General features: G+C 46.0%; 2 protein-coding genes across 5 annotated transcripts; both read right to left on the bottom strand.

The window, feature by feature from the left end:
• Positions 1 to 6,211: 6,211 nt before the first annotated feature.
• LOC105280708 (insulin receptor substrate 1) lies at positions 6,212 to 19,398 on the bottom strand. Of its 3 annotated transcripts, XM_011341433.3 has the most exons (10): positions 15,132 to 15,550; positions 14,501 to 14,646; positions 13,873 to 14,161; positions 13,241 to 13,357; positions 12,041 to 12,424; positions 10,870 to 11,276; positions 10,158 to 10,570; positions 9,636 to 10,050; positions 9,301 to 9,541; positions 6,212 to 9,189 (listed from the first exon to the last, which is right to left on the bottom strand). In XM_011341433.3, the coding sequence occupies exons 1-10, from the start codon at positions 15,514 to 15,516 to the stop codon at positions 8,108 to 8,110; spliced, it is 3,879 nt and encodes a 1,292-aa protein (XP_011339735.1). In that variant the 5' UTR covers positions 15,517 to 15,550; the 3' UTR covers positions 6,212 to 8,107. The 3 variants fall into 3 exon arrangements, with proteins under 3 accessions (XP_011339735.1, XP_011339733.1, XP_011339734.1); XM_011341431.3 differs by lacking the exon at positions 12,041 to 12,424 and having other exon boundaries at positions 15,132 to 19,398; XM_011341432.3 differs by lacking the exons at positions 12,041 to 12,424; positions 13,241 to 13,357 and having other exon boundaries at positions 15,132 to 19,398.
• Positions 19,399 to 20,669: 1,271 nt separating this feature from the next.
• LOC105280709 (piwi-like protein Ago3) lies at positions 20,670 to 26,719 on the bottom strand. Of its 2 annotated transcripts, XM_011341434.3 has the most exons (12): positions 26,603 to 26,719; positions 25,927 to 26,268; positions 25,625 to 25,831; positions 25,312 to 25,510; positions 24,900 to 25,213; positions 24,538 to 24,805; positions 24,087 to 24,434; positions 23,723 to 23,973; positions 23,482 to 23,632; positions 23,179 to 23,379; positions 22,889 to 23,080; positions 20,670 to 22,787 (listed from the first exon to the last, which is right to left on the bottom strand). In XM_011341434.3, the coding sequence occupies exons 2-12, from the start codon at positions 26,238 to 26,240 to the stop codon at positions 22,458 to 22,460; spliced, it is 2,775 nt and encodes a 924-aa protein (XP_011339736.1). In that variant the 5' UTR covers positions 26,241 to 26,268; positions 26,603 to 26,719; the 3' UTR covers positions 20,670 to 22,457. The 2 variants fall into 2 exon arrangements, with proteins under 2 accessions (XP_011339736.1, XP_026827750.1); XM_026971949.1 differs by lacking the exon at positions 26,603 to 26,719 and having other exon boundaries at positions 25,927 to 26,514.
• Positions 26,720 to 27,290: the final 571 nt, after the last annotated feature.

The raw sequence follows: 27,290 nt of genomic DNA, 5'->3' as shown, positions 1-27,290 counted from the left end.
CGCGATCTACCTGACGTATGCGTACCGGCATAATACTAAGAATACGTTGATTACGTCGATATGGAAACTATCCAATCACGATACAACTTTATTGGAAGAATCATCTCTGCAGACTCTCTTTCTGTGCTATCGTTTCGCACTGCCAACTGTCCTCATGTCACAGCCCTGTCTCAGAATACATCCGCGAGCACTCTCTCTGAAAAATGTCTGTCGTGCGATACATGGTGCCGGCAGATATCGAGTCGTATAAATTCTTGCGCGTTCTCAACGGTTTCCGATGGGTGATTAGACATGGTATTTTAAATTACACGATGCACACATTCGCACGATATTCAGAAGTGTAATGTGTGTGTGTGTGTACTTATCAGACAGACCGAACCAATTCTTACGCTCGAGGTGACAAAGAATCGAAAAGGAGAAGAGCGGCGACTCTCTGGTTCACGCTATCGAGGAAATCGTTATCGCTGTGCAAAGCGCATCAAGCCGGCAATCGTGCGCTTCCTCGGTGCTTTGATACAGGCTCGTCCGCTCCGATTATTGCGGGAAATCCACTTCTAAGAATCCTCCGCTTCTACAAACCTCCCGAAAAGACGAATGACGATCCTTTATTTCTCCAAGGCGTGTTCCGAACAGAGCAATCCCGATACCCACAACTCGGTACTGTAGTTGTCTTTCGTGAGAATCGAAGCTCTCACTCAACATTTTCATTTATGCAACATGTATAATAAATTTCTTCAAATTTTCTCCTTCTTATTGCTCTCTCTATTTCCCAATTGTGCTTTCAATTTATTATCGTCAAAAAAGATGCGGAGAGAAGCGCGTTTGGAAATTCAGAAGCGCGTTCGATGACGCGCCTGCTTTTACGCTTCATTACCTCCGCGAGTAATTACGTGACGGTGTGATAGGTATAATATCACGTAAAGAGTCATTTCGATTAACGACCGTGTGTGTAACCGTATTTCCATCACGTCATTAAGTTGCACCAGAATTCGGCGAATATTATCCTGCGTGCTTGTATCCGCCTACAAGCGCGCACGCGTGTGTGTGTATGTGGCCAGATATACATAATACACGTAAAAAGCAAAATGGCATAACGATTCTCATTATCTTTTAATCTTTTATCGCGACGCGCGATATAATGAATAACTGCAACATAAAATGCTTATAATAATGCTTTTAACGATACTTTTGACAATATTGAAAACACATTTTTCTTAAACCGTCATTTGTCCATTTGGTAGGATTACGCGTTACATATATTGTGTTACATATCGAGATAGGAGATGAGTAGATGTAGCGCAAGCGCGCACCGCGCTTACAATTAGTTTCAAACTCTGAAAAAAGGATCACCTGAAGATTGACAGAAAAAACGTTAACGGTAGCTGTAAAAGTGGCCGCCGTGTGGCACTTGATAACAAGTACGGCTATTGCATGACAGTGTTGAAAGCTTTACTCACGGCCGAGTCTCGGCAGCTACGCGATGACACTCTCTGTGGGCGATGCCTGCTTTCCGTCATTCGACAAGCTAATCACTCCGTAATAGAATCGAGGCTAGCGAATATACTAGAAACAATTACGGTACGAGAACGTATTGATCGTCCTCGAGTTTCGCAGACTTACAAGAACAATTGTATTATTGAATGTCGCTGGAAAATGTTGTCGTTTGGTCGACGCAACAATCAGTCGGGATTGCGCGTTTTATGCGTTTCGGGTGACTTATCATTTAACGAGCATCTAACTCGTCGGCAAGCAACGAGCCATAAATATTTGGTGAAATATGTAGGTTTCTGCCTGACAGTTGAAGACTACTGTACGTGATGGAAGATTTATCGGGAAGACTGGCAACAAACGGGAGAAGCAGCCTTTTCAAACGTACGAAAAGCTTTATGGCCGGCATTGGGTGCTCACGGTCACTTCACGGGGGCTCTACGCACTCCGTGTCTGTGCAGTGTCACTCTGGGCGCTCGCAGGCCTTTACACGCGCCTCGTACCGATCGTTTGGAAACGAGACGACGAAATATTCACCGTATGTAAACCAACACCGCGCACGAGTTGCTCTGGACTCTCGAGCCAGTTGGACCAAGAGATTACTCCTAGTTACGGCCTTAGTTCAACGTGAAAGAAAGAAAACCGATAAATCGAATAAAACTATGAATCGCGCGCAGGATTGGACTTTTTGCGGAACAATCGGCAATCCAATCTGCAGTCTCTCTTAAAGAAACACAAGCGCAAGTGCAAGTGGAAAGAGAGGGATTTATCATACAAAGCGAAAATAGTACTGCATTTAAACTGCAGATTATTCAGAAAATCTATTGAAAAAGTATTTTCACAGGTTTCTACATCTATCTCTCTCCCTTCGTCTCGATTCCAAGATCCTTCGATCTTCCGAACGGAAGTACATTGACGCAATAAAATGAATGGCCGACACCGGTGAGTACTTTCAACAGTGGCACACTTACGGAGGCGTTCAAGAGACCTTCGGTTTTTCCGGACAATAGCCGGTCATCTGTCGAAGATCGTTTTAATAAGAGTAAGTTAAGATAAGAGTAATATTACACAAACAAAAATTGTCCCGTCGTAAAGGCGAAGGCATCCTGTCCTCGCAAAGATGAAAGTTTTCGGGGCTTCAATATAACCGTTCCTTTCTTCTATATTGTTTTCCCTCGTAATAAAGTATAAGAATGATGTGCAGCTAGGATCGTACCCCGTAAAAGCCAGGGTGGAGCACACGAGGTTGCGATCCCGGCGATCCATTGTGGCACCCATAAAATATTTTCTAGGGTGCAGCTCAAGGCGCGTGCCGTGCTAGCGGGCTGGCTCTTTCTCTCAGATGTCTTTTATGGCATCGTTCAATGCCGTGGCAAATCTGCGCGTTCTCAGTTTTTCTACGCGGGCAGCTCCGACAGAATTCTTGTTAATAATTACTTTATGTATAGGAAAGCAATCTGTTAGAAAGTTTTATGACAGAAAAACTGCTTTAATACTTGCTCGTTCCATTTTACCTCGTTTCATCTTATCGAAAAGAAGATCTCTCGTTGCTGCGACATTCTTCGTCGATTGCAACCGAACAAATCGTAATTCGTCATTTCATAATAATAATTTAAACGAGACGTACGTGTGTGTGTGTGTGTGTGTTGACCACGTTCACGCGATAATTGCTTGCTCGATAAACACGTCGACAGGAGACACAGGACATGTCTCCAAGCTTCGTCAATGCGTCAACGCCACGCGTCGATACGCATCGGTACGCCTCACTACGTGACCCTGAGACCCTCGATGCTTCCGGAGGAATGTGCCTACTCGATCCGTGTCCTTGCGATGTGTCCTAGAATGTCCTGTGGGACAGCTCGTTTCCCCGTATCGTATTCCTACAGCACTCCTACGGCGAAACGACAAGTTTGCCGAACCGCGACGAATCGAAGAGTGATCGTACGTTCAACATTGAAGACCGTTCTTCACATTGAACGACATGAGCATCACGCGTCAACTAATGTCAAATCAAATCGCTCCTCCACAAGTTTGATACGTTGCAACGTACAGAGCGAAATATGAAAGAGCGCAGAGATTGTCGCCATCACGACGATCTCGTTCCATCGTGATTCAACGAGAGTAGACTTTGGCGACGAGGAAGGAGGAGGCGCGAGTTGAAGCAAGATAGATGAGGACGCTGCCGCCTCTGATCTCGGCGATTCCATCATCAGCGACTCGGAGCCCGGAATAGCAGATAAAAGGCAATTGAATTTGAATCATGAATACGAACGAAGCGAGCGACGAACGTAAGAGAGAGAGAGATAGGAAAATGCGCGACCGAGACAAAGAGACAGAATAAACGAGAGAGAGAGAGAGAGAGAGAGAGAGAGAGGCACGCAAAAGAGAGGCAGCTCGAGCTTCGACGGCAATCTGGTGGTAGCTTTGTGACGGTAATGGCTTCAACCCCTGGCCTCTAACCCCCGGGGCTTACACCCCTTCTCGTTTACCGGTGAACACGCAGCGACTCAAACACGAGTCTACGTGAATGTACCGGAATACCGTATACGTGTTGTTGAATCGGCGACACAGCGGAAATATGTATGCAGCAACGCAACGATAAATTGCCATTCTCCGGTACATGGTCGGTTCTCGGTCGAAATGTAATCCACCGATTATCGTACCACGCAATGTCAAATGGCGCGGAATGAAGACGCTCATTACCGTAGCTGTGCTTATTATACGGTAAAGCAAAAGAGCATCGCAAGGAAATTGCAAATATACGCGAAATGTCTTGGAAATCAGTATCTTCGATATTGATGAGAGAAGAGAGGAAATATGAGAAAATTGAAATTGTTTACGCGTTTCCGACGTGATGAGAGTTGGGCGTTGCGTTGGGACAAAAGCACGCGAGAGAACATGCTTCCCTCTCTGATATCCTCTCTCTGATCCTCTCTGATCGATCCTCCAACCCCATTTAGATACTCGTGTAAACCCGGACGTCGACATCACGACGCCTGCTCACGAGCTCCACCCACGCATCGTCGAAGGTACATGCGCAACCTGGACGGTTCGCGAGATGACATGTTCGCCAAACATCGTAAAACGTAATGAACCCGGCTGCAATTAGCGGACGCATATCCGCCCGCGGACAACCGTCCGTGAATGCGGTGCGGTGCGGACAGGAGGCGACCGCCTGCACGCGCGTGCAGTGGCAGGTCAGAGAAAAGAAAGAAAATCAAGTAGCGCTAGCCTACTTGCGTGTGTGTCTACACACATGCCTTTCAGAGAGAATTTCTCTCACAGCTTTCCCTCAAAAATGGGCCAAAAATACAAACGTGGGACGCTTGCAGGGAAACATCTATATTGAACGTAACAATGCCCCTGTGAAATAGTGCACGATTTCACAAGCAATAAGGAACGTCCTTTCTTCCCTTTGTTTTTGACACGCGTGATTTAAGGTCCATTTAGCTGCAGTAGCCAAGTATATTTATGTATAATATTTTCTGCCAACCCCTGACTAATCGTCAGACGAATTGCCACGAATGGCGGAAATGAATGGTGGCTATGAATGCAGGGGAATCTGTTTTTTATTCCTGCACTGCTGAACTGGTGCAATATGTTAAAGTGAGACAAGTATATTTTTTCTCACTCTAACTTATTGCATCAGTTCAGCAGTGTAGGAATAAAAAACAGATCTTTTTACAAAGACCATGCAAATGTACGCGCGTTCATCCGTTCGTTGGTAAAATGATGCTGTTGTCTCCGTACTTACCGAGCAAATATACCGACGACGCGGCACGACCATGTTCACATGCGGCCGCGAAATCGGAAAATTGCAAATTATCGCAACACTGGTATCGAGATTGCGCGTGTCGAGAGTGTAAACTTGCTCAAATAAGACACGGTAATCGTTTTATTTAATAGAGTGCCAACTGTATAAATTCAAATCATCACCATATTATCCCGTAATCAGCCATGTCGAGAAATTATTCTCTCCACGTTCGTCCGATAACGTCAGCGCAATACCTTGCGGATAAACTTGTTGAAATATGCGACGAGTGGTGACATCTAACAAAAACTTTTCAGACTCTCCTGGACAATTTTCTGTTACCTCTTGTTGCTTCCTTCGGAGTAGATACGTGATTCGGTTAAACAAGTCATTTGTTAAATATGGTTTTAACGGAAGAAACAAACAATTGACAAACAATTGGGTTTCATTGAAAGTGGCGATATTGAAATTAAATGCTACGAAATATATTTCCACGAAATGAAAAAAAAACAGCATTTATATATACTTTAAATTTATTAATTATTAATATTATCATACTTTATATTTATAACATACATACATATATGTTCATATATATATATATGTATGTTTGTGCTGGTGTGTTGTGCGCGCGCGCGTGTACATATACGTATATATACACGTGTGTCCAACTTGTACACTCCCACATACACACGCACATACACACGCACCACATACAACACAAAAATTCGTCGGACATACATGTGTATATACAAGAGACACCTTGTACGTTACGATGCAACCGCAATATGCTTAAATAAAATTCATGCAAGAAATTAATGCGTTTGGTCAAATACGTCACACACACACACGCACACCACACACTCTCTCTCTCTCTCCTCTCACACACGCATGCACATAGAAACGAATAAACTGTACTATCGATGCGGGTCGAGTCGTCATTATGCAGACGTGTTGACATATTTCTTTCTATTTTTTTTCAACAAATAAATCTCTCTTCGTACTGCGTGTTCCGGCACATTGTCAGTTGTACCGTTTTTCACCAGGATATCCCGCAAGACGAATATGCATACACGTGTACGCTCGCGCGACTCACTGTTTCGTGTATACAATTAGCTCTCTTTTAGGATCCTTGATAATTTATACGAAAAGCATGATATAGCACATGTATATCGCATTATACGGAACATCTATTTTGTCTGCGATACGCACCTTATGAAATGTCGAGCTAACGTTTCTTTGCGAGGAGAAACAGATTCGAATGAAATTCTGCGTCCGGAAAAGCGCCAACGACATTCCGTTGATATACCGCTCAGCAGAATATCATCCAAACCGCAGCAACGTTACAAAGACAACTCTTTCACGCGTTTCTCTTTCAGTACTTAGTTTTCTGGTAGCGTTACACACCACCTACGAAATATTCCTACGAGATACTCCTAAAGCTCATCTGCGATATATTCAGTTTCACTGAAACGTCTTTAGTACACCGATGTCAACGTGGGGTTTAGTCGCAACGTGTCTAACAGTATGTTTCTTTTTTTGCCTTGCCGTCATAGAGGCGTTTATCAGTTTTCGCAAAAAAAATATTGTGAGACGCGAATCGTCGTCGGGAATGCGCGTGACGGTAGATTCGTGGAACGATTTTCAAAATACCAAAATTACAAATCCATTTCATCGGTCCACGGATTTGGCGATTCCTCCCACGAATTGAAGCAGATTCCGTAATCTGGGAATCGAGTATTCGCGCATTCAATGACGAAAAATTTTACAAAATGACGAGAATCTTGAAAATGTGGAAGCTGCATCTTATATATCAGGCTCACGAGTTTACATTCTTTGTACAAACGCGACACGTAGTACGCAAATCTCGAGTGAATCCAGTTTAATAAAATTTATACGAAATGCGCGCATGATAAAAGATACATTGTTCAAATTTGTACATGTACTATATTACGAAAAGAAGTGGAATTGATCTCATTTAAAAACATTGTCCGAAAATCGATATAAATAAATCCTGTCATTGCATATGCGTGTGCGTGTGTGGTGTGTCGTAAAGACGTAAAAGAAAAAACAAGAAATTGACTTATACACATTTGGCTTATCAGCATCTGAGATATATAATACAAGATATAAGAAATTTTGATAAAGGTAACACGCGCACAAGTCTATTAACAAAATTAAAATTTAAAGCATTTATACATTTTTACAAGCAGTCCTTGCTTAACTAGGTAAATATATATATGTATGTGTGTGTGTGTGTGTATATATATATATATCTAGGTAAACATATCGAGGAATTTCTTCTTTCTCTCTCTCTCTCCCTCCCTCCCTCTCTAATGTAACGTAATCCAATTATACAAATATATTAAACTGAATAAAAAATAACATTTACGTATATCGCTTCTCTACTAAACCTTATCCGGATTTGAAATTTTCCTTTGAAATCGGCAGAAAAAGCATCTTTCGTCTATATAAAAGAACTTCACATCATTCCGATAAAATACAGTGTTAATGCAGATATTAATGCGATACTACTAGGACTGTTCCAGCGATGCTTCCTCTCGAAACGATTGAAAAAATGAGTCTGCCAATACGTACATGCCCCAGAGAGATCGGCCGACGGGCCGAATGGGTCGTCAGGTTCAAATAAAGAAACGAATCGTAGGGGGTAATGTACAGTGCCTGCTACATCGGCGCATTGCTCGTTGAACCAGCCGAGAATCAATGTCAGAATCTGATTGATTTATACCCTGCCTGTGCTCGTTTACCCTAATCGCGCGGGACATGCGGAGGGACGTAAGGGGCATCTCGTGCCGACGATCACTTGGCACGCACTCGCATCAAGGGAATTCGGGAGGACGATGCATTCTAGTTCCGTTTGAGTCTGGCAAAGTCGATCTCGGCATACGTAAAACCCTCCTGCGTTGATGCCGGCGACACAGGTGCCGGATTACCGAGCTCCGGCAAATCTAGACTAGCGTAATGCAAGATCGTCGCGCCCGGCTGCAGCTTCTCGTAACCTTCGCTGTCCAGCGGACTCGGTGTAGGTGTTGGGGTAGACGTGGGCGTGGACGTGGGAGTCTCGTCGATGAACTTGGGTGACGACGATTTCGGATGTTGCACGACCGATGGCTTGAAACCCGTCAGAGTGGGGCTGGTGTTCGGTGAGGCCGTGACGAGACGCGGTTTCGATATCGTGAGATCCGAGAATTTCTTCGTTAACGGAGTTATCAGGTTAACGGATCTACCTCGCTCCTGCGTGGACAAGCTGTTCGACGCGAGCCGCGTGATGTTCCTGTTCACGGGATTGGATAGCTTCTCGTTTTCTCGTTTACTCGTTTTCGACAAGAGGTCGTTCGTTTCCGTCGTCCGCGGGATGGAACATGGTGCGCGAATCCTCTTAGGTTCCATCACCGCGTAGTCATTGTTCTCGTTCCGTTTAGAGATGTTTACGTCGATGTCGTTCTCGATCATCTCCTCCTCCTCCTCTTCCTCCTCGTTGTCGTCGTCATCGACGTCGTCGTCGACGTCGTCGTCGACGTCGTCGTTGACGACGTCATTGCTTTTCTTCTGATTCGTAAACGGTTTTACCGGCGACTGCGGGCTATTGAGCGAGAAGGGGAAGATCGTGGCCGAAGAGCCCGTGGGCGTTGTTCGCGGCGGAGAGGCGGGCGTGCTCACCAGGCTCTCGGACGTCGGACTTACGTTCAGAGGTAAAAAGCTAGGTGTCTTGGACGGCTTGCCGCCCGCCTGGATCGCGATCGGTTGCGACCGCGATTTGTCCTTATGGCTGGCCGTTCGCGTTTTACGGTTGTTCCGATTGTTCACGCCCATGCTCATATTTATGTAGTCCTGTTCCAAGCTCGGTCGCGCTTTAAAAGACATCTCGACGTATCCCTCCGGAGGCCGCCTCGGTTGCGGTAGATCTACCGGTGCCGTTCTCGTGCTACCTGAAAACATTAATTCCCCCGGATTCTCTGTTATCATCACTCTGTCATTATTTTACCATGTTATTTATTTCATTTCATTTGTACTAGAAAGGTTCGGCTCACTTGGCTCACCTGGCGGGCCATTCGTTTGACAAGTATCCTCTTGCATGGGAGATGACACTTGCTTCGGACTCGCTTTCGAATGCGTCCAATCCTCCATCATGCCGCCGTCCATCTTCATGTAAGGTCCTTCTGCCTCCTCTACCGGCTTTAAAGTCGTAATTACGGGCTTGTGGGCGAAAGCTAATGGTATATGCATATGACTATGATTGTGGTTGGCAGTGATTGTATTGTTATTGTTATTGCGATTGATCTGTAACAAAGAAATTTTGTTTTGCAGGAAAAAAATTCGTCGTTTGGTGGCGCGAAACGAAAACGAAAACACGCGGCACGTTTATCGGTAATACCTTATTTATGCCACTCATATCGACGTATGGGGCAGTGGTCGATACGGGAGGCTGTCCGGGCGACATGTCGACGTAGGAACTAGTATCGGTGGCAGTAGAATACGATTGCGACTGCGACTGAGACTGGGAACAAGATGACGGAGGCGAGGAGAGAGTGGTTGGAATACTGGGCCTTGTGAAATCCAGTTCCATGAGATCCTCCATGCGATCGGACGCACCGGAACAGCCCGAGTTGTGTCCCCACGAGCTCGACAATAACGGCGCGGAGTTTGACTTGTTCGAGTTTGAGCTGTCCGAACCGACTGGTAGTGGCGCGGTGATCACGCCAGCCAGCCTTCCGATCTCGGGCCTCTTTGAACGACTGCCCACGGAAAAAGCTCGTACTCTATTGGAGTCTTGCGGAGTGATGTCCAATCTTTCGAACAATCACACAAAGAGTTAGACTTATCGTTTGACTTTGAAAACGCAAAACCACGTATGTAGCAGCTGAAATCTTAAGGAGATTAAAATAAATAGTCGCACCTATTTTTACGATGCCTGTTTGCCTGTTCCGGTCTGGATCCGACCGAGTAAGCTCTAGTCGGCCTGGCTTGCAGATCCTCTCCAGGTGCGAGGAAACTGGTCACCTTGTCCAGATGATACTCGGAAAATCGCAGATCCGTGCTAGGTGTACCGGAGGTAACGGAACAACTGCTACCGTCGTTCTGCGATATGTCGTCCGGGAAGTGGCCGTTGTGACTATTTACAGGATCCATATCGACGTAACCGTCATCTCCAACCGGTGCCATCGGTACATAACCGTCCACGTTGCTTTCTTCCACGAGAGACGAGCCTCGAGAATGCGAGTGAACCGTCGTCCCTGGGCTCATAGGCATGTACGCGCCACCGCGGCCAGGACTCGAGCCGCAGGGACTGTACATTTCACCGTAGGAACTCTGCAAGCATGACGGAATGATATGCCTCTACTACTTCTATTGGTATATCTGCACATAATGCAGATTAATGAAAATAAAAAATCTCCTGCATATAATACATTATTCCCTTCATGAAATAAAAACAGAGAATAAATAAATTAAGTAACATATAAAACAGAGAACGCGTTAAGGTGATCGGCGGTCGGAACTTTCCCTTTAAGCCACGCGATATTGCGCGGCGTAAACGCAAAGGTAAACAGAATCGGCTCGGCGCTTAACGTGTTAAACACCCACGCACACAGAGTACACCTCACACTCACCTGAGAGGGCGAATGAGATTTAAAGTTTAGCGAGTATTTCAGATGCGGATGCGACGTCGACCAGAGAGCATAGTCGTCACCCTTCTTGTCCAAGATCACGGGTTCATCGGGCGTCAAGGAATGTCCGTATCTCGAAACAGTGCCTTCCTCCATGATGTTATCACCGCAGTCGTCCATCGAGGGTGACGATCCGGCCGAGTCCGACGAGCAAACGTCGGAAGCGGGGCTGATGGGCATTGACGCGATCGGCGGGGAAAGGCCTCGTCCACACATGGAATGCGGTCGTGGTACATGAGACATGATATGAGTACCTCTAGAATGGCTCAATATAACCGCGGTTGGTTGTCCCTCGCTGGTAGTACGAGCCCTCGATGGCAAACTGTCGCATCGGTCGCGCCCGGTCGCACCTGCAAACGCACTCGTTAGTGGAATCGGCAAGTGGTCGCTCGTGCACAGTGGAAAAAAGAAAAGAAAAGAAAAAAAAGGAGGCCATTTCCATCGTCCCAGCATAGCAGCAGCGTTGTTAGTTTTGCGTGTATTCGCAAGTACATCAATCATTATGCGATGTATATAGTCATCATACATCGAGACAGATTGTTTACTGTTAAATGTACATGTACTATTATACATGTGCGTACATGTGTGTTTCTTGTTTTTTTTTTCTTTCTCAAAAGCAGCAGTGCGATCATGGTCACACCTTGACTCGAGCTTCTTGCGCGTTCGCAGGACTCGAGAATAATATGATAAAATAAATAATAGTAAAGCAACCAGAGAGGATTATATGCCAATGAAAATTTGACAGAACTCGTTACCAAGTACCAACAGCATGGAACAACCAGGAGACACGTGTCACAAACACGTATCCATTCCACTTGTACTTGGCAAACAGATAAACCAAAGATACAAACTGAGAAGCGTTTCTTTTTCATAATGTATCGTGCATTTGTAAATGTAACGGCATGCTGGCAGGTATTTACGCATAGTTGTAATTGTTGCGGCCTTACATTAAATAAACATTGATCGATCGGCCTTGTACACTGTGAAAGTTACGGAAGAAAAGATATCGAATGCGTAACGCAAAAGAGAGCCATAACAAGCGGATTGCAGAAACACTGAAAGGGTAAAACAGAGGTTCGATTCGATTTAAATTATGACGAAACGAAATACATACACCGTAAAACGGATCTTTTAGATGGTTGTGTTTGATTGATAATAACGGCAGCTAAGGGCAGCGACAGGGTTCTCTGATGGGATATTGTCGCGGTTGTGGTCGTGGTGATCGTCGCGGTAACGGTCGCGGTGATGGTGGCAGTAATGGTAGAGGTGGTTGTGGTAGTGGCGGTGATAGTGGTAGTGGTGGTGGTGGTGGTGGTTGTTGCAGTGGTAGTGACGGTCATGGCTGTATTCGTTGCCGTCGTCGTGGCATGAGTGGATTGGGAATTATTGACGGAATGAGGATGACTCGCTACCGAATGACGACGCCTAGCGGTACCGGCGGCACTGTTGGCATTAGTCGTGGCAATCCCAGTAGTCCAAGCCCCGGTACCAGCAACAGCTGCAAACCATACACCTCTCACTATCGTACAAGTCTCTTTCTCGTACTTCTCACGTGCATCTCGCGCCGAATTCGGCAGATACGGCTAGCAGTGTATTGAATCGTGCTGTTAAAATGCATGACCGAGGCATTGCGAAAACGCTCGCGATAAATTACGCTACTTTGTTGTACTTGGAGAATCGTCTCTCTCCCTAAACCAGGACGATTGTACTCCTCGAACCTGGATTCTCGTTCCCGTATCTCGAAAACTGTGTACGATCCGTACGGAGAAAAGAATCGCGATAAAGAAAAAGGATGTATCGATGCGTTCGAAATTACGCGAAGCGACGAAATTACGATTCCAACGTACTTAATTTTGGTCGTTTTAACAAAATGTACATTAACAATACGTACACGTTACACGATCTATACCTGACACGTATGACAACACTTGACGAAGATAATAGACTCCGGATGGCTTACTGGCCGCATTAGTCATGCTATTTACACCATGAAGCTAACACTGAGGAAACGATGCACAATTGCTGCGTGTATGTTGTCTGTTTAATGCGATTGGTCATTGCGTTCGTACAAGAGTCTCGTTCGTTCAAAGTCGTCGCTAAAAAAAAGGATCACGTCTCTATAGAACGGGAAAATGACACGATGACCAAAGTCTGCGTGCAAGGCTTTACGCATACTCGATGAAATGAAAACTCAGAGAGAAAGAAACGACACATGACACGTTCGCACACTGGTCTCGTGTGCTGGTTTTGCCATTCGCAACCCACAGAAACGCGAAAGGAAGAAAGCAGATAGATACTATGACAGAGAACAGACCCGTGACTGTATTGGCGGAGGAGGTACTCCGAGATTGACTACACTGTGTGGGAGCAGAGGAAGTAACGGTCTGTTCTTGCAATGGTTCCACTTGTTCCTTGTGTGTCTTCTGTTCCTCTGTAAACCCCGTAAACCCACTTGTGTTACTCAAAAGCTGACACGTATCACGCGTGTGTACACACGATTTTTCATCTGGTTTCTCTTTAAGTTATTAAATTCGATTCGATGTGCGCGTACACGCGGTATACGTTTCTCGGACTTGTCTTTTCGGCTGTTTGACGGCTTGACGGTTTTGGTGCGACAGGAATTTGTGAGAAAAGACGTACGTAAACATAACGTCTCTCTTTCTCTCGAAATTCGTGATACAAAATACACAGAGCGTCTCGACGGTTCGACAACGCGACAAGCACAAAATGACTCGACCGGTCTCGAGTTGCGCACGTGAAAATGTTTCACGGTAAATGAACGCTGCGTACGATACGTACATCTCGTGAAACGACATTGTTGAGTCACATGTTTTGCACCCGGTACAGATGACGGCAGGTATAAACGCGCCACGATAACACGTAACATACATACACGTATGTACAAAACACTTGCGGACTTGCGCGCGCGACAAATAGCAAGCTTACCCAGGGGCGAGAACCCGTGAAGCTTTTGACCGGTGTGTCGTCGTTGGAGAACGGATATCGGCTTGCTGGCTTCGTTCGCCGAGGAACTGCGCATCCTCTGACGAGGTCCCACTTCATCCTTGTTGCTCTTGGAATTCCTCATCGCAGTCGTTATCACGTCGTACATGTTAAGCGCGATATTGTTGTCTTCGACTGCCATCCAAAATTCACCGTCCCCCGTTACGGCGGATCGGCCGACTTCTATGTAAAATATATCATCCGCGAATCCACATCGTCTGATGTAATTTAGCTGTAGGAGAGAGTACAGAAGAATGATTTTACTTGAATATTTTCGTCTGGTTGGCGAAATCATGGATAGCGAATCAAGAAACGTACGAGAAGAACGCGTATTCAATCGTAACAGAGAGAGAGAGAGAGGACGAGAGCGTGCGACAAGATCGGGACGCGCAAGTCGGCGAGGTTTCGCGGCAATTGCGGCATACTTAACAGTGGATCATCCATTCTGTATACCATAGACCCCGTCTGTATTACTTTATTTCGGGTATCGGATGAAACCTCGACAAGTCTCGCGTCTTAATTGTCACACGCTTTACCACGTACTCTCGCAGCTTCTTATTCGGAAACTTACAGAAAATTCGATAGAGTCGGAATTATCCTGTGCTCCAATCTTCACTAAACTCAAGGTTTGATCGGTGAGGCATAATCTGTAGGGTCCATGAATGTTCTTTCGTGCCCCCAGCCCCTTTCTCTGCATCGTAACTTGCCACACGTGCTCTACAACAGACGACGCGGCAATACTATACCAATGTCACGTTCGGAAACAGAGAAAAACGGAAAACGAATTACATTAATTGCGCGAAAGGAGAGGCGGTAAATCCGAAGGCGTGCGTTCCATCGGACGTAAACAAATACGCATTAACGTGACTCCGTTATAGGTTCCTGCACCGGTCGATATAGATGCGCGATAATCTCGTCACCGCTAACATTCATTACCATCCGCCGCCAGACAGGCGCTATTTTATCAAAGGCGGACAAACGCACGCGCGCGCGTGAGGAATTTTGCAAATTTGCGAAAAAATCGTTTCGTTCGCGCGGTCGCAACGGTCACCGTGGACGCTGCTTCATCGAGCATCGGTGACGAGAATACCGGGCAGGAATACCGATCGTCGCTGGGAGGTTTGCCGCCCAAGAGAAGAGGCACTCGCGGGCGGGAATTTGAAAAGTGGCGTGTATCGGATATATATATTCGGCGAATTTACCAAATGTAGGACGCGGTTGTTCACCGTCGGGCACGTCCCCGCTCTGGAGTCGCAGCATTGCCTTCAGCCAGTCGTCCAGGTCCTTCTCACTCTCGAGGATCAGGCAGAAGCACTCGTCCTTGGTGTAGAGCGCAATCACGTGTTTGTGCTTGGTGTCGCCGCGCTTGTTGATGTTGAAGCAGCTGTGCAACAGTATACTGCGTTTCGGCAGCTGTTTGTTGTCAAATTTCTTCTTGGTGTCGTAGTATTCGAGACAGGCGAGGCAGCCAGGCGCCTCGCCGCGCAGCACAAAGAACTTTTTCTTCAGGGTCTTGAGCTTCTTCAGATGGCCGCAGAGGACCACGGGTCCGCTCGACGGCGACGTCGGGCCCTTACTCGAGGACATTGTCGGCGATGACGAGATCGCGAGACGGTCACGAAGGAGTCTACGATCGAGTACGCGCGCACAATACGCGACAACGTGAGGGCCCTTGACGCGTGATTCACATGGTATTTCTTTCCAGACCACGGTCGTTTCTCGCTCGTGCTCACTCACCACTGCTCACTTTCACGCCCTTTCCCCTCAAGCATGCGAGTGTTGGCTGCACTTTTACAATTTGACTGACGAGAGTGCGCGTCGTCACACGTGCGTCTCGTCCTCCTCGGCGCGGAGAGACCGCACGACGCGCAACGGAGCACGGAAGTTCATCGTGGCGGGAGAAATACGAGAAAATCCCTGCGAGCGTGTGAGCGAGCGAGCGAGCGAGCGAGCGAGCGAGCCAGCAAGCAAGCAAGAGCACGCGCGCGCTCGCTCGGCTACGCTCGAGTAGATTCGCGCTTGTTGGAGCTTGTCTCGCTCTCTTCCTCTCCTTCCTTCTTTCTTTCTTCCTCTCTCTCTCTCTCTCTCTCACTCCACTCACTCACTCTCTCTTTCTCTCTCTAGTTGGCTCTGCCGATTAACGGCCGTCGGTGATAGCGACAGCAGCGTGCCCCGTCGTTACGGGACTATGGTGTCGTCGTGCACGTTTGCAAACATAACAGCGCAACGTGACGCGATATAACGCAATGCAGCGTTCTCGCGACGCAACCGCCGTCAATGTGTCAGCGAATCGCGTTCCAGCTCGCGTTTACTACCACTAATTCCCTCGACGTTTTCGTAATCGATGTTGTCGTCGTCGTCGTCGTCGATGTTGTTGTTGTCGTCGTCGTCGTTCCTCGCCGCCGTCGCGGCCAACGTCGCCAACGACACTCTTTGCACGCGCGCGCAAACACGCGGCGCATTGACAGTCGCGACGGAGAACGATGTCAAGAGTGGCCTTCGCGAGTGCGCCTCCGCACGACGAGAGCACGTTTCGGGACGTAAATAAGCGACGACGATGCGCACAAGTAACAGTAGCAACAGCAGCGGTGGCGGTGGCGGCACCACCACCGCCGGTGCATGTGCACTCAGTAGCGTTCGCGGCCGAGAATGTGTTGCGTCGGGCGGGCAATGTGTGCGTGCCGTCGTCCCGCTCCGCCGCCCCTTCCCTTCGCGGCGGCACTCGGCGCGCTCATGCACCGAGCACGCGGACGTCCACCTTCTCCTCGTAGGTTAGGTGGATTCGCGATAGCGACGCAGTAGCCACGATGATCGCACCGAGCGACACGAGAACGACGACACTCGCGATCTATCTCCTGCTTCCTTTCCTTCACGCCGTGTCCAAACCAGTAGTAGGGGAAGATCCCACTGAACGCGCCCGATGACTCCGAGATGTCGCGACGGCGCTCTCTCACTCTCGCTTCGTTCCCTCCTTCCCGCCCTCTCTCACCCTCTCCCTCCCTCTCTCTCTTTCCTCACTTTTTCTCTTTCTTTATGTCTCGACACGCCTCGAATCCACCTGTCACGCGGTTTCGTCTAATTTCGCCCGCCACCGATCTTGCTTTGCGTTTCAGGGCGCGCCGAAAGAGCTGCCCGCGCACTATCCGAGCCTCTTAATGGCTCAGACAAGACCACCACTGCTCGCGCATTCCACGCGCGAATAATTTGCGCGACGCAACGGCAACGTCCGTCGGCAGCTACACGAGCGGCTCGCACGACGTACTATCGTCTGAGTGTGTGTGTGTGAGCGAGCGAACGAGTAAACGAACAAACGAACAAACAAACTAACCAACAAGCCTCGCGTGCACCTGTTTATCGCTCCGAATAACACGATTTACTGCACTGTCCACGATGGTGACGTGTATATACATGAGTGCGCGCGCGTTACATATGCGTGCACATTAATGTATACGTACCACACGTGCGCGCGCAAAAGCACGCGCGAAAAACAGAGACAGCAGACGCACGAGCGTACTGCCAACCAGAATGACGGAGACGCAACACACGCGAGGCGTACACGTATACGCGGTTCACAAACAGGAAGACGTGGAGAGAAAGAGAGAAGGATGAAAGAGGGATAGCAGTGGGGCAGGGGGATTCGCACGGCAAGGCGTATTCTCTTTATTTTTCTCTCCCTCCCTCTTGGAGTCGTGAGCGCGCGCGTCCCGTCCCCGACTTTCGCGGAAAACGTGTACGGCGCGGCGGACGGAACGAGCGAACGGATGACGGTGGCTTGCAGGTGGGCGGCTGGCCGAAATTCGCCCCTTATCGAATCGCTTCTGCTCGGCAGGGCACAGCACGGCACGGCACGGCACGGTACAGCATGGCACGCACTCGTGCACGTACGCACGACACGACGCGACACGGCACGACACGGCACCCACGACGGACGCGCTGCTCTCGAATAAATAGGCTACTGCCAAGGGCAACGCAATTTTTTTCATGCGCAATAAAGGCAGCACACGACGTCAAAACAATCGTGACGGCGACGAAGCGACGGCGGCATTCCAGGTCGATGCGAGGAAACGCGTCGCACTGTTTCTCGTGGCTCTTCCCGCACACCTCAGCTCCGTCCGTCGAGACCAACTTCCACTCTTCCTACTTGTTCGCAGCTGCTCTCCTTCTCGAATCCAAGCGAGACACTCGCAAGCGGGCACATTTAATCTCTCAACGCACCAATTACGCGACAATCTCGCTCTTGGTTTCGTTCGCGTATTTCGACACGTGAAAAAATTACACGAGGCTCACAGTCACTCTCGAATCGTTTCGACCAAGGTGACGAACACGGTCACTCTCACCGCCGCCTTCCTCCGCCGTATCTCGCGCACGCGGTAACCCTCGTTTCGCACTTGTCAGGGATGCGTTCCCCCTTCATAGACGGGGGCGCGTGCGCGCGACAAACACCGCGTCACACGTTCGAGCGTATCGTAATTAGGCGCGAGCCGAGCGACCGACGGATCACGTCGTTCGTCGCACTCTCCTGGCCGCGAGGTGATTGAATGCGATGCGATGCGCAATACGACGCGACTTGACGGCGCGTAAACTCGCGGTGTCTGGCGATCACGGTGAACGTGGCTACCGGATGTATTCCAGCAAAAGGTGATGGCTCGCCACGACGCAGCACGCTCGCGCGACGTCTCTTTTTCTCTCTCCTTGCCGAGCCGTGCGCGAGTTCACGCCTAGTCAGCCGACAGACGATCGTGTCTATCTTGTAAAGGTCATGTGTACGGTGAGCTCCGCAGTTGTAAACAAGATGTACGCAGGCGCTGAGCGCGCGCGCGCGTGCATGGTGGCGACTCCGATATGCTACGCGATTGTAAATACGGGCCAGAAAACGGGCGGTACGCGCGCGCGCGTATGCAGCCATGCCGCGCGCGTTTACATGCATACACACGAGTATTTCGTGGTACAGTGCATTGGCGTATCGTGTCAACGGACGCCTGCAATGCGGAAGGACCTTGCGGAACTCGCGAGGAGTTCACGCGCGCGTTCACGGATGAATCCCTCTCCCGAGGAAGCGACGTAAAGCGATGTCATCGCCGCCGTCGTCAAACCTGATCCCTCATGTTCCATCGGTTTGAGGTTACGTCGTGCGGGATACGCATTTTACATCCATCTGATCTGATCAGAGCAATCCTCGATCACGTGTCCGCGGTGAAAACGTGCGAGCAAATGAAAAAAGACACTTCCGTTCGTCTCGACGATGCCAGGATGCCAAAAGTGGAATTGTCACGAATCGCAATGTCATTCGCATCGCGTATCCTTCACGTTCGTTGCTTTTCGATTTTATGACACATCCTAGTGTGGAGTTCCAATTGGCGTACGGTGTTTAGAGAGATCTTTTCCTTTTTCTCTCACTTTACTTACTCGGCGTATGTGTGTGTGTATTGTACTGATCGAACAAACCTTGTTATAATTAATTTAATAATATTGGGTTGGCCAAAAAGTAATTGCGTTTTTTTCCAATAGATGGACATACATGTCTTGAAACGTAACTAACTTCATTCTAAACCGCAAATTCATTATGTAGATTAACAACTCACAGTTCAAGCTTGTTTAGAAAAAGAAAGTACACGATTTCGTTAACAAGTGTTTGTTTGCCGTCGATTTCAAAAGTGAAAATCAAAAAGAACATTTTCGTCATATTTTGTTTTATTACTCCCGAAAAGGGAAAAACGCTGTGCAAGCTCATAAAAAGTTATGTGATGTATATGGCGAAGATGCTTTAAAACTGCGGCAGTGTCAAAATTGGTTTACTAAATTTCGATCTGGAGATTTTAATGTGAAAGATGTACCATGCTCAGGAAGGCCAATCGAAATTGATGATGACAAAATAAAGGCACTGATCGATTCCAATCGGCGTTTAACGACACGAGAGATCACTGAGAATCTTAACATATCGAAATCGAGTGTTGAAAACCATTTAAAACGACTTGGATACATTAGTAAGCTCGATATTTGAGTACCACATGAGCTCAAAGAAATTCATCTCACTAAGCGTATTGACATCTGCGATTCTCTTTTGAAACGTGAGGAAAATGATCCATTTTTGAAACGTATGATAACAGGCGACGAAAAATGGATCGTCTACAGCAACGTCAAACGAAAAAGATGGTGGAGCAAGCGTGATGAACCTGCTGAAAGCACTTGAAAAGCAGATATTCACCAAAGAAAGATTATGCTGTCAGTCTGGTGGGACTGTGTATTTTGAGCTGCTTGCAAGGAATCAAACCATTAATTCAGACGTATACTGTCGTCAACTGGATAAATGAAATGATGCCATCAAACAGAAACGTCGAGAATTGGTGAATCGCAAAGGTGTTGTGTTTCACCATGATAACGCTAGACCACGTACAAGTTTGGTCACTCGTGAAAAATTGTTGCAGCTTGGATGGGATGTGTTACCATGATGTTACCACATCCACCATATTCGCCAGACCTGGCACCATCAGATTACCATTTGTTTCGTTCTTTGCAAAACGCCTTGAATGGTAAAACCTTTACTGCTGATGAGGATATCAAATCGTTCTTGGAATTGTTTTTTGCTGAAAAAGATAAGAACTTTTTTGAGCGCGGAATCTTGAAGTTGCCTGAAAAATGGCAAAAGATAATCAAACAAAATAGACAATATATTGTTTAATAAAGTTTTTGTTTCCCATGAAAAATTCGCCTTTTATTTATATAAAAAAAAACGCAATTACTTTTTGGCCAACTCAATATATTATTAAAAGGACACGATAATATGTACTCCAAAAAACAAGGCATTTTCAACTATCCAATAAATGGGGAATGGTCGTCAAAAATGATATATATAATCTGCAGCTGAGTTCATACGTGTATACATATACCAAACATTTTCTTTTCCTCTTTTCCCTTCATTTACGAAACGTACCGCGCATGTGGAATCGATTATCAAAGAATTCAGTACGGTCGAATATTCCTTTTTCCTCTTCTCCGAAATCAAACTCTGATTAATGTCGCATCGATAAACAAACAAGAAAAAAAGAATACTCCACGTTTATCGTAGACACGTACTTACAGGTATAGATCTTACATAAAACATAATCTATTGTCTTATCTAGAATAAACCATCATTGTGCAGAATAATACAGGATAATTGGCTCGCGTACAACAGTCTTGAACAAACACGCTCGATGCATCGCGCGTAAGCATTTGCTTGGTAATCGCAAATACGAGATCCATTTCATTTGCGGAGAAAAGATTTCATCACCCAGCAAGCATAAGGAATATTGTCTCGTCGGGATTCTTCACTCGCGCGATAGCACACGAGAGTGAGACACTCTAGTCAAGTCTTTTTTTTCTCTCTTTTACTAGACTAGCGTAGTTTTATATTAAATTTTGTACGCAACACCTCTACATCACAATTCAGCTGTACAAACGAAAACTTTGAAAGTTACATGTAGTTATACCGATACTATTTCAAGAGTTGTGAAATGATAACGATCATGGTCATAGTGGTAATGATATGTGACTTTATGAGATAATGGCATTCTTCTTACACACCGATTTGCAAATTAAAAAAATAAAAACTAAGCACTTAATAATACTGGTTAATATTTCTACAAGAATATCTTATAGAAGCACTGCGAAACATGAGAAGAACATGAGGAGATTACTAATTTCTCAGTCTCAAATTGTCGTTACTAATACTTGACTAGAAGTAACTAGAAGCAAAGAAAAAAATAAATAAACAAAAGAGAAATAAAGTGTCCAAGTGTTTTTCCCACATTTAGGCCCGCTTCTACCAATACCGTTTAACTTTAACCGTAGTTTAACTCACTACTCGTCCTTTTCTAATTATCTGCTTTAGAAAGAGACGAAGAGTGAGTTAATCGACGATTAAATTAACTGGACTTTGGTCGAAGTAGCTCTTAAAGTACTTTCCGATCGCGTTTACGACAGTTCTATGTATTGGTAACGCAAAACTAGAAAATGTACACGTATAGGGGATTTGCAGCACATGCTGTATTACGAAATGCAGATAAAAAAAGGAAAAAAACAGACTACGGATTATGTATGGCACTATACTTGCATCGGTATTCACCCCGAGTGCTAAATACGGAATTACTTTTTGGGTCAAGACAAATGCAAGTGCTAGCTCGTACTATTAGTTGGTACTAATGAAATGAATCATTTTAAGATGAGACATATCCCAAGTGCACCGCGTATCATATAGTATACTTGGTAATAGTCCCTTTCATCTATCGTCTCTTTCCTTCGTAAATCTTTCAAATTTCAAGTACGAATCTACTCGGAATTATTGTCATTCACGATCAAGCGGCAGGTACGTTTTATAGGAATATTGCAATACTAATATGCTCACATGTATTGCACACAATGTTTTCGTATACTCTATATTCGAGGAAGAAACATCATAAAAAACGAAAAAAAAAAAAAAGAATAATGAGCACAGAGAGAGCTGAATCGTAATAGTCGAAGTAATAAGGCTTAAATAAGGACGAAAAAAGTCACAAGTAAAACAGTAGATCCGAGAGGGAATGATGTGGCTCAGCTTGGATATTTTGGCCAACCAGGTACGCGAGTTTGTGCGCGTATTGGCAAGGAGCGGGTATGCGAATCGTACCGGGCCAATTGTAATAGAGGTGACAAAGTTTGTACGTGAGTCGTTGCATGTGATCAGTCTCCATGTTGGACGAATCGTGGATAACGACGTAGTGAGTGGGCGTCACTGTCCCCTGCCGCACGCTCTGCGGCACGAGGAAAAAATCGTAGTAGTTCCGCCTCGTTACACAGGAATCGATTATAGTCCCCGCCTTGGCGTTATCCAAGCCTCCCGCCTGAAAGACGAAAGACGATTGCAAAAGCGGTGCAGATACAACGCGATACTTCTCGCGCAATTCTCGTATATATCGAATAAGTTACTCGGCACGATACTCACTCCTCCGATGAACACTCGCGTATTGATACGCTTCTGAACGACAACCACGCTGAGCTGTGGCTTGTAGTTTGATGCGATGCGGTCGAAGGTCAGCAATAGCTGTTTTACCTCGTACTTGTGGACGTAATCCAAGTCACCGTCACCGACCCCGTCACGAAATATAATTATACGGTCCGGATTGCATCCGTTATGCTGACGGGTAACAGTAAAGTTAGAAAGGAAGAAAGCTTCGAGTTTAACGTTCGAGACGTGATTCAAATAACAGTCCAATAACAACGATATTTAATTACCTTGTGGAACGCATTAATAGCTGCAACAAGGCACATTTGCAGCATATCCACCAGCTCTTGCCTAGAGGCTTGTATGCATACCCTACTGTGCCACTTGGTCAGCTGGGTATCCAAACTTGCGACGAATCCCGCGACACTCTTCTTTAACCCGGTTCCTACACCGGCGTGATACACGTCTATGCCACACACCATACAATTTCTCTGTCGATGGCAACGGCATTAGGACATTGTCCAACAAGGGAATATACTATATATATGCACACATTCTTTTTTCCGACAAACAAACGCGAATTTTCTACATACCAATGGCAGATTTACGGTCCAAAGTGCACCTCCCAATTTGCAATTGATTTGAAGCGCTATCTTTTCCGTGACGCTCTTCAGTTTCTGAGGTTTGGAGATTGTTTTCGCAATAATGACTTGCGACGGCATGGCCTTTTGTACGCAACACAGTCTAAACATAGGATGGTTGATAGAGTGCAATCTATGAGGCTTTGTAGCTTAAAATAATGATCAAGCTACATAAAGGAAAGGAAAATCTTACTTTTTGATCGTGGAATATCTGTCGGTGCGATTGGTCGGAAATACGACGACTACTAATTCAATACCGTCGTCCAAACTCTTTTGCAGTTCTCGCAGGTACGTGTCGGTCCTGTCATCCTTTAACATGATCTCTCGTGGATTGTTAATTTGCATTCCGATCGGTCCACAGATCGTTTTCATCATCCGCAGAAAGTCGGCTACGCATTTTTGATCCCGCACACAGTACAAGATGTGCCATTTGTTTAGATTGGGCTGAAACATTGAACGCAACATTTGTGGATACATCAATCTGCGAAATTATTCGTCACGCGTCAGTGTCGAGTTTTCTCGATCGACATCTCGTGTTTACGAGATATGACACTTACGGTATACAATACTGGATTTTTTACTGCAAAATTACTCCAATCGCCAGGTCTGTCAGACTGGTAGGTCTTTTTACGTCCGAAAATTATCATTTCAGAGCCGAGTTGTCTTCCAGGGAATCGAACTATATCGTCGCTCAAGTGCAAACCCCATTCTGATAATATCTGTTGCGTCACTGGATTATCCTTTACGTCTTTTACGAACCTCCTGATCACATCGCGACGTTGATTCGGCGACATTTTCGTAACATCGTTCAAATCTTTCATAATATGATGATTCGAGCGAATGTTATCCGTGATACCCGTAATGTAGCACAATTCTGGTACCAAAAGTATCGTTTTTTCCTCCGTCTATTGCATACAAACGATTGTCGACATGTTTGACTTGCATTCATGTGTATGTAACGAAAGAGAGAACATGATCCGATAAGATGAGGATTAACATGAATCATACCTCGCCAGTCGATGTTTTAACTTTGGCACGATGTACCAACAGCGGTTGGCCCATGTCTTTGATGTCAATGCCCCATTGTTGCTTGTAATAATGCACCAGGGACATGTTCTCTCCGTTCTTGGAGAATTCATAGTTTGGTGACTTATCCCACGCGATGTCGTCTATGCGATACGTCTTGTTGTTGTATCTCGTTAATACGCTTAATCCCACTATTTCTCTTATCGCGTCATCCACGGTATTTGGCTTTCCTGCTTTAAGAACATCACCCCTGCAAATGGTGCAGCGTTGTGTCGCGCGAATTAGTAATCACGAGCTCGTAAATAACAAATGAATCGTATGGTGCATGTGAAAGGCATTCTTACATCAAGTCGCGCACCGTCTCCATCCGCATCACCCGATGTTTCGCATCTAAACACAGTTTCAAGCCACCCTCGTACTCATTTACGGCGGTGATGTAACCAGGCCACACTTCTAATCGATGTTTAGTCAGATTATACGCGCCCCTTGGATTGAAATTTTGTCGACCAATGCGGACTAGATTGAGCGCACGCATCACACGATTGAACAAAACATTGAAAAACTGAACGTTCTCGCTCATCGACTGCTGCTTTTGGTAAATAATGGCAAGGCTCACTCGCGATCCGTCCATCGGATGTTCAGACTCGTAGCAAGTTTTCTGCAAGTTTGACAATTGGGCATTATTGCTCTTTCGTTATGTATGCACGCGACAAAGTATTCATAGCGATTGAGCATCAAACAACGCAAACAACTCACGATCTGTGGCAATCTTGTTGGTAAAAAAAGTATCGTCCCGTCGAATATTCTTGTGCGCCCCAACTCGGCGGAATGTTGATTGAGCAGTTTACGACGTAACGGCCTAGAATCTATATCTGGCGTAAATTTAACTTCATACTGGAATAGACCTTTGCCAGGTTCCAACTTTAGGTCAATATAATTGGCAAACACTTCTATTCTAGAGAGAAAGAAAAAAAAAAGATCGTTACCAAGTGTCGTTTAATAATACCTTCAGCAAGGATTTAATATCACAGCACAGTTTTAATATTACGAATCATCTCGTGTCACTTACTTCATTCCACTTTTCCCCTGTCGACATATCGGTGCGCTTTCTTCGGAAGTCGATACATCAACTGTGGACTGACTCTCACGTATCGAAACATCGGCAAATTGTTCTAAAACTTTGGAATGTTCTTTGGTGGGTGTACTGCTCATACTAGCTTGTGTACTGCTCGTACTAACTTGTGCGGAGGTAGCCAGACGCACATCAGAACTAGAACTAGAAAAAGACCACTTGACATGGACGCACGCTTTTGTGTACGTGGTTACACAATTTTCATGTGTATTGAAAAACTTGCTCTCAACTGTACTTACCCAACGGTCCGCGTTAAACTACTTAACAGGGATCCTCGACCATAACTTCCTACCGACAAGAGGCCCTTAGACGCTGGTACATTGCTACTCCTCGACATTAGAGCAGTGACCAATTGCCCACGTCCACGGCCCACACCAAAACTCGAGCTGGTAGATAAGATTTCCGAACTTATTTGTTCAGATGGACTGCTAGGTGTTTCCAAGGAGTGAGGCAGTGCTTCAGTCCGCAAACGCTCCTCCTTAGTCTTTTGTTTCATCATCTCCAACAGGAAAGAGCCACGGCCTTTCCCAACGAATTTATCACTATTATCCATTTTTACAGTGTATTTTTACGGTTGCAATCTGCAAGAGAAATGTGTAAATGATGCTTTTTAGAAACAGGTTTTTTAGACACAGGTTTGCGGCACACGAGTCGCAAAATCGCGAGATCACGTCACTCTCACGCAGCAATTTTGTTCGTCCTATAAAGAAAACAACGATACATATACACACACACACATACACACACACGCGAGAATTCGTGATCGTTAACCTCGCACGTTAACCTCGTCCACGCAATCAACGTGTCCGCAAAGCGTTACACCGGAAAGTATATAGGGGTTATACGAATAAGAAATTAATGAAATATTTCTATGAAATATATTCTAAAATTTAAAATATTCATAGTCGTTCTTACGTGGTCTTTTTCAATCTCTTCGAACGTTTCTCTTCAATGACGCTTCCGATGATTCACTGGATTCGCCCCTTATCATCGAGGCAAATGTAGAACACAGCACGGGAACAATGGCGCGAAAAGCGGCCATGTTCAAAACTTGTAAATCGGTATGATATACGAAAATTCAAAGTATCCAATAGCGAAACACTTCACTTTTTCGCAATCGTGCTTTTTAAACAACCAAATTATTGGGAAATAAAAACTTGTTAAAAACTGCTGAGCAATACTATTCACAAATAAATACTATTTTTCGCTGCATTGTTAATATCTGAAAGAACATTTCGACTGATTAACCGTTGGAACGTACCATTTGAAATAGTCCGATCGCGCCTGACTGGTCGTTGAGTCGTACCACTACCTCTCGCTTTTCCAATCAGCGATGGTGGCGGTTCGTGGCAAAGCTTATAGCTACTATTAGGCCTGTTATTTGTGATTGAAGTTCGATAACTTCGAAGCTTCGAATGACTTCGAAGCAACGAAGGAATCTTCGTCATTCCGAAGGGGACAGTCGTCAGGTGCACAACGGTTGTTCCGAGTTTTCTTTTTTCAACTTGTTATTTCGTATTTTGTATTTCACTCATTTTTGCAATTGGCCGTATCGAACCTGAAAGGGATCGGGTGCCATTAAACACTAAGAAGAAGACGAAGA

This window comes from Ooceraea biroi, chromosome 8 (genome assembly GCF_003672135.1).
Source record: "Ooceraea biroi isolate clonal line C1 chromosome 8, Obir_v5.4, whole genome shotgun sequence".
NCBI lineage: Eukaryota > Metazoa > Arthropoda > Insecta > Hymenoptera > Formicidae > Ooceraea > Ooceraea biroi.
Note: the sequence above shows the minus strand (reverse complement) of the source record. Positions and strands in the feature narration are given on the sequence as shown.

Coding starts and splice junctions, on each gene's coding strand:
- LOC105280708 (XM_011341433.3), bottom strand. CDS start 15,516: ATGTCCTCGAGTAAGGGCCCGACGTCGCCGTCGAGCGGACCCGTGGTC. Junction 11,277..12,040: donor TAAAAGATCCGTTTTACGGT/GTATGTATTTCG, acceptor GTGCGTTTGCAG/GTGCGACCGGGCGCGACCGA. Junction 10,571..10,869: donor AATCTCATTCGCCCTCTCAG/GTGAGTGTGAGG, acceptor TCATGCTTGCAG/AGTTCCTACGGTGAAATGTA.
- LOC105280709 (XM_011341434.3), bottom strand. CDS start 26,240: ATGGATAATAGTGATAAATTCGTTGGGAAAGGCCGTGGCTCTTTCCTG. Junction 25,214..25,311: donor CAACAAGATTGCCACAGATC/GTGAGTTGTTTG, acceptor TCAAACTTGCAG/AAAACTTGCTACGAGTCTGA. Junction 24,806..24,899: donor GAGACGGTGCGCGACTTGAT/GTAAGAATGCCT, acceptor CACCATTTGCAG/GGGTGATGTTCTTAAAGCAG.